Genomic DNA, 11480 nt, shown 5'->3' on the forward strand with positions numbered 1-11480 from the left:
TATTCCAAACTTTTGGCCGCCAGTGTATATATGGCAGCGGCTTCAAACAGTGAACACATATTTCTGTTTCATATGTCATTTTATTATGCCATTATTAACTGGAGTGCTTTCTTTGATCTTAAAGTTATCAAAAGCAAAGCTGTTTTGGCGTTATGAGTGTTGCCATAAAAACAAATAACTTCCGAGATCCCAGGAAGTCCCACAACTCCGAGTAAAATCTCAGAGTTGACATCTCATATTTACAGTAATTCCGACAGGACGTGAATGCAGCATACACATGTATCTTTCATCTGCATTACACACTGATTACTTTAAAACAAGACAGACATTCAGACACACACACACTCTCTTACCTCTGGCAACCTGATTTCGACAGGCACGTAAAGACTGGAAGAGACTAAAGCCATCGATGGTGACTAGAGCTGCTGGGTACAAAATACTCAGCTCCTCGTGCTGAAAGAGATGCAGACACATCAGGATGGAACAGAGAATCAGAATATTTCATTGTAATTGTGTGTGTCTGTACCTGCTCAGTGACTCCAGGGTGTCGTGGAATCTCATAAGTACGGCATTTGAGTCGCAATACAGGGTCTTCATGCAAGAGCTGAGCTAACAGAAGAACACCACTCTACAACACACACAAAAGGTGACTAAGACCAGGTGGTGGTCTGCTGTGCTGGTAGTGCTCACATAGTGATTAAATATGACATTGTGTCCTTAGGATTAGGAAACACATTAGTGTATTAGGCACAAAGTGGGTTAGAGGATATCACAGTACCTCTGTGTAGAAACGGACATAACCAGAGGTAAATCCTACAACAATACAAGTCCAATCGGGGTGGCCGGTAGAACTCCTAAGCACATAAACATACACAAAAAACTCAATGAGCACATATGTGAAAGAGTAGACGTGCACACAAGAGTATGTTTTTTTGCATGTGTGTGTAGGTGATGCTCTCACCTCTTTTGGCTGGCCAGGGGAATACAGATAACACTACTAATGCACTCCCTGTGACCAAAAAAAAAAAAAAAGGCAGGAAATTGAGAACCAATTATTAAGAACTGGTTATGTCTCTTATCTCTCCATTTGTCATAATCTTTTATATTATTAATTATTAAACATTTTTATTATTAAACAACGTTTACATACTCTCCCACTCAAAACATTGCTTTACTGCATTCTTTCAGTGTTTTTTTTCGGTGTTGTTACTACATCATACTTTCTTCTTTAAGGTATTTCTCATCAACCCATTTACTCCTGACCCTCCCCTCTCCCATCTCTCACCCTTCCTCAGCGCTTAGTGTTCCGCTCCAGGATACAGTGAGGGTCATCTCCTCTGTCCGCCACTTAGCTGCCAATCAATCCATCAATTCACATATCAGTAACACAGATAAATAATCACCAATAAAGAGATTAGCACAAATGTGTGTCTGTGTACCAGAGAGAAAAGCGGCTTTATGTTCTCGGGCGATGACTAGCAGATCTAAGCAGGGGGAGAGACACAGCACACAGTCCTGCAACCAGGGGGCGCTCTGCTGCTGTTCCTCCACCTCAGCCTAGGAGCAAAGAACATACATAAAAACATATGAGAATAGGATAAACACTGCAGGAAAAGGTAGTGAATGCTAGGATGTTTACAATAAAAATTGGTTTATAAAACACAAACGTAAATCATGCACAATATTCCAAGTCTTCTGAAGCCACTTGATAGCTTTGTGGGAGCAACAGATTGAAATTTAAGCCGTTATTCACTGAAAGTTTTTCCTTCCACTCCAGCTCTCACCTGTCATTCTTCATTCCGAATATTTGAATAGCCAAGCTAATTTTGGTTATATGAGAACCAATGGTGTTTTTTGTCCTTAAATGTATATTATGTATATTGTTGATACATGTGCATACCTGTATAATTCTGCAACCCAACCCGGGCCCGATGGGCCCGAGAAACCATCGGGTATTGGGCCAGGTTCAGGGTAAGTTTTTACAAGTATGATTTCAGGTCGGGTTTGGGTTTGTAATTAATGAAAAAATAAACAGGCCTACCTAACATGTTTTGCGCACGCGCTCTCACTCACAGAAACGTGGGAACGGACAAGTTTTAATTACAAACACCAAACATGTTTTTGAGTGCACCAGTTCTGTTTTTTGTTTTTTTTTTCATTGTTTTCCTCTGTAAACACATGCTGGATGGACGTCTTTGGCTGTTGCGCCGCATCTCACTCTTTCTTCAGCGTCTCATGCAGGACCAGTACATTTTAGATGTTCTGAACAAGGTCAGACTACAAAGAGGTGATTACATTGTTTCACATGATTGTTCTGCACCAAGCAAAGTTTGGTCGCTTGATAAATGGTAAGCCAATGTTTTTTTTTCCTTCTGCTCTAGTGTGCTGAGGGGTTGCCATGCTTTGTTAAAACTGTGTATGTTTACTGTTACAATACTGTTACGAATGTTGCCTTTAATGCTTACATAAACTACAGCCTATTGCATCAATACTTGCTTGGAGAAGAAATTATAAAGAGAATGAGCGATTTCAGGTCCGGGCTTAAAATCTGACGGTACCGTTCGAGCCTGGTAGCGTCGGGTCACACGGTCTTGGGTACGAGTTTCATTTTAAGGCCTGGGCAGACCTCTAGTGTATTCTACTGCATGCTGATGGAACGGTACCCTAGACTTTCACTGACAATTCACTCGTGTGTATGGTGAAGTGACAATAAAAGTGATTTGATTTGTTTGCCGTCAGTGACACAGGACCTGATGTGAAGTTCAAGCTAAAAGCATTGTTGGGCCTCGTGCTCAGATAGGAGACAAAGGTAGGCCTACACACAGTTCATAAAGACTGACTCAGGGCTATAGGAACACTCAAAGCCTGATAACATAAAAACAGCGCCAAAATCAAACAAAGGGAATCCAATCTGACTACAGATCCCATCAAGCCTTGCTCATTTTACACCTAGGTGTGAAATTCTGAAGGATCGAACTCTCAACTCCTATTGGATGAAACGCACGACAGAATGCGTCCCTCAACCATGATGTCATCGAGAGTATAAAACCCCAGAGATTCCTCCTAAGTCTTGCTTCCAGCGACAGTATTTGTCACATCTAGTTGCAGCCCTGCTGCTCCCAGGTGTAGCCTCACTGCCCAAGGAAGTAACATACATACCTGAACACTCTCCATCTTGCTGGACGAGCCGAGATTCTCCGTGTTCCACCGAGCACGCTAACGGATCCGAAGGAGACAGCTAAGCAATCTGCGTCTCACCCTTTAGCCTGCAGAAGTGAAGAAAGAAGATTTCTTCTTCAACCGAGTCGACTTCGCCGATTTCCTCGCCAACCTGCCGAGAATCAGCCGCCGTACCGCTCGCCGACAGAGCGAGGAAACGGCCTCCCATCATCACCGACGCTTCGAGGAACCGTGTTGGAGTCCAACGACGGACATACACACATTCTACCAGCATCCTCACGCGACTCAAGTAAGAGGTTTAAGTCTGGGCAGAGATAGATTATTATAGTGTGTTCTTCTTGTGTATCAAGGTTATTGCTTGTACAGTTTATGGACCACCATGTCCGCTCATTGCTGCTAATAATACTCATTGTATTACTGTAACTTACTGTTGCCACGAATGAGATTTGCTGTGTTATCGTCCAACCACGTTGGGCTGTGTGTGCATTTCCGCCATCGCGGGCACTGGCACACTGAGTTTATCCATTAAAGAACCAGTGACCGCGGCGGATGGATTACGAGCCGTTCACCGCGACTCTGAGTGATAAAACTAACGGTTGCCTTCTCTCCCACGATCGCTAAACCAGCTTCGGTGCTGCCACTCTGTTCTCTCTCTCTCGTACTAACCACACACACACACACACACAACCCCTCACAAACATACCCGCACACACAATTGGGCGAACAGATAACTTGGCGATAGAGCCCAGCTTTGTCCCCAAGTTATCGTACCAGCGGAGACACGTGTTACACAGGCAGGTGCCATTAACCAGTCTCTCCGCCCACATTCGTGGCCACATTCTCTGGCCGGAAACCTCACATGACACTTTCTCCATGAGAGCCACGACCGCCATTTTGTGCACTCCTTCTCTCCTTACATACATCTACCCTCCTCTCATGTATTATAGGCTTATCTGTTACCTGTTTAGTTTGTAGTTGGAAGTCAGAAGTTTATTGACTGCATTGTATTGATTATTAATTTATATTATTGCATCAATAAACTTTTTTATACTTTAAAGAGAAGCGTTTTGGTATTGTTCTGCATGTACCTGTGCCAAGGGCTGGCAAGGGATGTCAGTGCTCGGATTCAAGCCTTCATTGTTTTCTTTCTGAATGTCGATGTTCTCCGGACATCGACTTCCTTAAGAGAACAATCCTATATTGAGACTGCTATACTGTCTGGTTATTAGTCCCTGATTACAGGGTGGTGCCCCACCAATATTAATTCTTATTAATATTCTATTGATTTTGATAATTGATAGTTATCTTTGATGACTGTTGATTTGAACGATTAATAAGCTAATGCTGATTCTAATCAATGTTCTATTGATTTTGATAATTATTAATTATTGCTAATAACCAAACCCACTCCTGAACCTTCGTTCCCAAACAAGTGTCATATTTGAATTAAATGTAAGCACGAATGAGAGGAGATGAGAGGGGGTGATTATTGGTGAATAATGACTAATCTTTTTGCCTGTTCCTCTCACAAAGCTATCGAATGGCTTCAGAAGAGTCATATGGACTACTTTGTTTTTGTCCTTTTGGAGCTTGACAGTCGTGGTCACCATTAACTGTCATTGTACAGAAAAGAGGAGTGTGTATTTTCTTGAAAATGTTTACTTTTTTGTTCCAAAATAATGATGATAATAATAATAACAGCATACAGGTTTTGAGTGACATGAGGGTGAGTAAACCTGTACCACAAACCTGAGTTCCATCCTCTTTACTGTCAGGATTCTCCCAGGAGCCCCAGTCCGTGTCATCCCACGTCAACTCATTCTCTACAGGAAGAGAGAAGGTTGGAGGAATGCTGTGAATAATGTGGTCAGGAAGGATGAAATCTATTCAAATAAAACAGTCAGTTGGCATTAACTGGTGTCCTTCAATCTATATAAGCTTACACACACACAGAGTCATCTTATCCTTGTTTTGCTCTCGCTCTTATGCTCATTGTATGCTCATTAGGGCCCAAGCACTGAAAGTGCGGAGACCCTATTGTTCTTCTAAGGATTATTTTAATTATTCTTTTTTCAAGGTTTCCGCTACTTTTGGGATACTTAATATGCGTGAAAACACTTGAAATTTGAACACACATCAGAGTCGTTGGCCATTGGGGCGGTGTAGTGCCCCCTTTAAAATGGGCATGTAAGACAGCCTCTGTAGCACCCCCATTTTCACCTACAGTCACCAAACTTGGTACATACACTGGTGGCAAAAGTTTGGAATAATGTACAGATTTTGCTCTTATGGAATTAAATTGGTACTTTTATTCACCGAAGTGGCATTCAGCTGATCACAATGTATAGTCAGGACATTAATAACATGAAAATTTCTATTACTATTAGATTTTTTTTTCCCCAGAACTTCTTAATCTACTTCAAAGAGTCCTCATCAAAAAATACTCCACGTGCAACAATGACAACTTTGCAGATCCTTGACATTCTAGCTGTCAGTTTGTCCAGATACTCAGGTGACATTTCACCCCACACTTCCTGTAGCACTTGCCATTGATGTGGCTGTCCTGTCGGGCACTTCTCACACACCTTACAGTCTAGCTGATCCCACAAAAACTCAATGGGGTTGAGCTCCATAACACTCTTTTCCAATTATCTGTTGTCCAATGTCTGTGTTTCTTTGCTCACTCTAACCTTTTCTTTTTGTTTTTCTGTTTCAAAAGTGGCTTTTTCTTTGCAATTCTTCCCATAAGGCCTGCACCCCTGAGTCTTCTCTTTACTGTTGTACATGAAACTGGTGTTGAGTGGGTAGAATTAAATGAAGCTGTCAGCTGAGGGCATGTGAGGCGTCTATTTCTCAAACTAGAGACTCTGATGTACTTATCCTCTTGTTTAGTTGTACATCTGGGCCTTCCACATCTCTTTCTGTCCTTGTTAGAGCCAGTTGTCCTTTGTCTTTGAAGAATATAGTGTACACCTTTATATGAAATTTTCAGTTTTTTGGAAATTTCAAGCATTGTATAGCCTTCAATCCTAAAACAATGATTGACTGATTATTTACCATTTTTTACCTAATATTGACCTTAAGACTTGCCAGTCTATTACATACTATGACAACTTAAAAACAAACACAAAGACAAAGTTAAGCTTCATTTAACGAACCACACAGATTTAAACTGTGTTTGAAATAATGGCAAGAGGTTTTCTAGTACCAAATTAGCAATTTAGCATGATTACTCAAGGATAAGGTGTTGGAGTGATGGCTGCTGGAAATGGGGCCTGTCTAGATTTGATCAAAAATTACTTTTTTAAATAGTGATGGTGCTGTTTTTGGTGGGGCCTGGGTAGCTCAGTAGTAAAGATGCTGGCTACCACCCCTGGAGTTCGCTAGTTCGAATCCCAGGGCGTGCTGAGTGACTCCAGCCAGGTCCAACCAAATTGGCTCGGTTGCTAGGGAGGGTAGAGTCACATGGGGTAACCTCCTCGTGATCACTACAATGTGGTTCATTCTCGGTGGGGTGCGAGGTGAGTTGAGCGCGGATGCCGCGGTGGGTGGCGTGAAGCCTCCACACACGCAATGTCTCCGTGGCAACACGCTCAACAAGCCACGTGATAAGATGCGCAGGTTGACGATCTCAGATGCGGAGGCAACTGAGATTCATCCTCCACCACCTGGACTGAGGCAAATCACTACGTGACCACGAGGACTTAAAAGCACACTGGGAATTGGCCATTCCAAATTGGGAGAAAAAAAAAAAATACCAATTTCCTTCTGCAACAGCAAAATCTGTACATTATTGCAAACTTTTGGCCACCAGTGTATATAGTTCTCACCAAGCCAAACAACTTTCAAAATTATTGTCATTAGCTCCACCCAACAGGAAGTCAGCCATTTTGGATTTTCTGAAAATCGCAAGCTCTGAACTTTTAAATACTCCTCCTAGGGGATTCAAGTGACTGGCACCAAATTTGTGCAGCATCATGCCAAAACATTGAAGCTGAATTGCAAATAGATTTTGATATATTGAACGGTGTTGCCATGGCGAGGCATTAAATTAATGGCGAAAATGGGAAACAGGAAGTGTCTCATATCTTCTGTGTGCAATGTGTGCTTTAGATCAAAATTGAGATATATGTTTAGTCTTGGGGGCTAATCACATGGACTATTTTGGGTCACGGTCATAGCACCACCACCCGGCCGCAGGAAGTGTGGCTCTTACAACAGACTTTAAAATAGTCTTCTTATATTTATTCAAATTACTTCAAAATTGTTTAGAATAATGTCAAATGCCAAATGTATGTGTCCACCTTGCATTTTTTTCCGAAAACCATTGGGTGGAAATGGACCAGTTGTGCTTGGGCCTGTCATCACTGCTTGCAGCTATATTTTCTCTTTGTGGTCACTCATCTCTGCAGTCAAAAACTGCCTGTCAATTGTGTGACAACTTTGAATGCAGCCTTTTACACCTTATTTACAAGCTGTCAATAAACCATTTCTTTTTCAGTCTCCGTTTATCTTTCATTGATTCACTCATTGTATCTAACACAGTCATGATGTGTTTCAGACTCTCCTGCAGGATGACTCATTCACCAAGGCCAAACACACCTCCCTTTCTTTCTTTTCCTCCCTCTCTCTTTCCTTCTCTCTCTCTCTGCAGGGAGTGAATAAGTTATTCCACACCAACACAGTCCTCAGCAAAAAAGATGGTTTATTTCTTCATCATAATGGGGACTTCACATTGACATATATCATTTTTATACTGAGCTAATGATGATTTATATGCCCTAAACCCACCACAACCCTAAACATAACCCTCACAAAAACATTTCTGCATTATTTTTACTGGGGTTTAATTAAAATCTGCTGAACATAACCCTCACAGATTTTCTTTTACAAGGGTTTTACTGATATCTGCTGAACATAATCCTCACAGAAACATTTCTGCATTATTTTTACTGGGGTTTAATTTAAATCTGCTAAACATAACCCTCACAGATTTTTTTTCACAAGGGTTTTACTGATATCTGCTGAACATAACCCTCACAGAAACATCTATGCATCATTTTTTCTGAAATCTGACACAACACAGTTGTTTTGGACCATATTTATTCTGCATTTTCCCCACAAAATCCACTTTTCCCAAATTTCACAACCACCTGAACACACTCATAAATAACTGAAGAACCGCAGTGCGGGAAAACCATCATCACTGGACTTTACAGAACCACACACACACACACACACACACACACACACACACACACACACACACACACACACACACACACACACACACCTGCAGTACCTGCTTGTGCGTTCTCTGCCTCCGGACCGGTTTGGTTCTGTTTAGGAAACAGAAAGTCTCGCACCTGTCTAAGCCCCTGGACCCGACCGAATTCCAGCAGACAGCAGGACATGATTCGGGCGGAACCAGACCCAAATCTGCGGACACTACGACATAGACATAAACCTGCTACGATTGGACGGATTCGCCTCTTGATGTTTTTATGAGACCGTCAGTTAAGTTTGTGCGGGTGTCGAGTGGTTTGTGGGTCCGAATGGGTCAGAAGATCCTGCTGAGTTGTTGTTGTGAGTTTGAGATGACACATACAGATCCGCTGCAGAGTGCAGACATGTTAATCGCGCTGCTGCCCCCTACTGACCCGGAGGACATGCACGCTTCTGTTCCGTACTAGTGTGGACTGTTTTCATTCAAATCGTTAAAAACACTTTCGCAGTTTCTCTCCTGATTGTAGCAGCAGTCAAGTGTCTTCAGACCTTTAGATAATAGATCATTTCATTAAGGTATGTTAATTATCTAAGCGCATTTAGACAAGAACAGCTCGTGTAGTTAACATATACAGTGACCCCAAAAATATTTGTGCACTCAGTAATTTTTGAACATGTCGTCCTGGACTAACACTGACACCTAAGGGCGTGGATGCAGCATCATGCAAATGCAATAGTTTTCATTTACCAATGCCATAGTGGAACTTTACTATTCACAGTCAGCCATGATTCATTTAATCCACTTGTGAAAGTGTCCAAAAAACAATGCTGTAACTGAGATTTAGGATGTAGTATTCGGCTGGTCATGTGATCCTAACATGGCATCCCCCACGAGGGGACCCTCTCCAAGTAGATTTAAAGAGCTTTAATAAGGTTACTGATATGACTGGAGTCTTCATCTCATGTTAGTGCTCATGATTTTATTCTTATGTTTCAAAATTAGGAATAACACTTTTTTATTGAAGAAAAAATGAATGAGTGCACCTTTTAAATGTATGTATTTCATTTAATAGAAAGCAAAATATCAAGTAGTCTGCATACAAATGATGCTAGACCCTTTCAGAACTAATTTAACCATATGTAATAATTTTTACAATTACAAAACCAACTGTTCCCAAGGTAATTTTAGTTAATGAAGTCAGTTCTTCTCAAGTTCACACAGGTGTCCTAGCAGAGTAACCAAAGGTAGTTCAACTATTAAACGTTCCACTGAGTTTGACAACCAGAAAGTGTCCAAATACTTTTTGTCTTTATTTTCAGGAGTCTATCTATTGTTTTATCATTTAAAATGTAACTTTTTTTTTGTCAGTTGTTTTTCTTGAAAAGTGTGCTATCTTACTTGATTTTATATCTTATCTAAAGCAATTACAATCATACAAAGTGTATAAATACTCTTAGGGTCCACTGTATATAAGATATTGTATTTTTCTTTTGTGCCAAGTTTTGTTTAGCTGTTTATATTTAAATGTGACCTGTGACTTGTATTTCTTTGCCACATTGTTACTTGAGGTTACAGAACTGTACCAACAATCACTGATTTTAGATCAGATCAGCTTTGAAAATCCTACTTTTTATAGAAAGTTGGTAAGAAAATTAACTGATATAAAGTTTTGGTGCTTTAACAGTGTACCAGAAGCCTTCATGTGTATCAGTGTTTATAATTTTAAGAATGTGGTTTTAAAATAGATTTACTCACAAAATAAAATGTTCTACAAAAGAAACTTGATCATGGAGATCATGGAGGAAAGAGTTCCCAAAAGAACATGTTGTGCTGAGAGGAGAATCTCACCAGGAGCAAATGAGGCCTCCATGAAAACATCTAGTTCTCTGCTTTCAACTCAAGCCCAACAGGTAATAAAAAACAAGTTTTTTATGAAGAATTGTGTGTAGACCATGTCAATCACTGATCATAGTTCTTCATCTCACAGAACAGAATCATGGGAAAGCTCTGTGCTGGCCTCAACAGTCTGTTAGACTGCAGGCTTTTCCAATTGCTGAAAGAAAGCCAGCTTGGCCGTTGGCTGAGAGATGTCTGTGCAGGGCAGTGGTCTGAGATCGCTCTCCAGCTTCTGAAAGCCGGTCTCTTCTTGCTGTTTGTCTTTCTCCTGGCTGAATTGCATGTGGTCCTGCCTTGCCTCCTTCTTTGTGGCTGCCTCTTAAATGATCCACTTATAAGAGCAGTGAACACAGCCTTGGTCTGGATAATAGCTCCAGTGGGGGGCAGAGTGGTGGAGCAGACACTCTGTGATCGAAGCACAGAGAACCCAGACCAAGAATAGTATAGTGTGAAGGAAAAATGATGTAACTGTGCTGCTTAAAATAAAACTTGTTTGATAAATGAAGAATTAAACCAATGCATTGTTTTCAAAAGAAAATTATTTAAATGTTGACAGAATATTTAGTCTTGGTGGTTGCCGTGATTTTGTCAAGATATCTCTAACCATAAACGTCCTTTAAAATCAGAGAGAAATTACAGATTGATAAGAACTGATACAAGCCCCTAACCAATCAAGGTCACAGTGAGGAACTTGCAGGGCCAATTTTTTTTAAAGGATTTAAAGGCAGAAAAGTGAAGCGTATAATTTTATAAAAGCACTTGCATGAATTCTTCTGTTAAAACGTGTACATTATTTGAGCTGTAAGGGGATTTAGGGTTTATGCCATTAGTGGTCATGGAAATAAAGTTGTCAAATTGGATATAACTTTACACAGAAAATGTAAGAAAATGATTTTATTACACTTAAATCATATTAAAATGTGTGTTTACATGTTGTGGCTATACTTTTGGAATAGTGACTATTGGCCTCATTTACTTCCATTGTAAGAGTAACACTATAATCAAGATTTTTGCTCTTTTTAAAGAAAAGGAGGGAGTATTTTTTGTGGTAGTCTATATTTGCTATCAGTGCTGTCGACTGAGCTTTACTTGAATTGAACCCGAAATATTCCTTTAAGAAGATTTTCATGAATCCAGCCCCTGGTCACTTTCTGTGGACTCACTGCTAGGATTCCCA

General features: G+C 40.7%; 1 protein-coding gene across 4 annotated transcripts in view; it reads right to left on the bottom strand.

Annotated features, from left to right (window-relative positions):
* Positions 1-8781, bottom strand: part of LOC127410647 (rab3 GTPase-activating protein non-catalytic subunit-like) — a 31022-nt gene extending 22241 nt beyond the window's left edge. The window contains exons 1-8 of one of the 4 annotated variants that reach the window (XM_051645763.1): positions 8483-8781; positions 4930-5003; positions 1440-1557; positions 1286-1352; positions 962-1009; positions 779-854; positions 527-628; positions 354-453 (exon numbers count right to left, since the gene is read on the bottom strand). In XM_051645763.1, the coding sequence (XP_051501723.1) occupies positions 354-453; positions 527-628; positions 779-854; positions 962-1009; positions 1286-1352; positions 1440-1557; positions 4930-5003; positions 8483-8594 (697 nt within the window). In that variant the 5' untranslated portion in view covers positions 8595-8781. Of the gene's footprint in view, positions 1-353; positions 454-526; positions 629-778; positions 855-961; positions 1010-1285; positions 1353-1439; positions 1558-4929; positions 5064-8473 lie in introns of all 4 variants that reach the window. The other 3 variants (XM_051645760.1, XM_051645761.1, XM_051645759.1) reach the window with 3 other exon arrangements.
* Positions 8782-11480: the final 2699 nt, after the last annotated feature.

Source organism: Myxocyprinus asiaticus, chromosome 20 (assembly GCF_019703515.2).
Source record: "Myxocyprinus asiaticus isolate MX2 ecotype Aquarium Trade chromosome 20, UBuf_Myxa_2, whole genome shotgun sequence".
NCBI lineage: Eukaryota > Metazoa > Chordata > Actinopteri > Cypriniformes > Catostomidae > Myxocyprinus > Myxocyprinus asiaticus.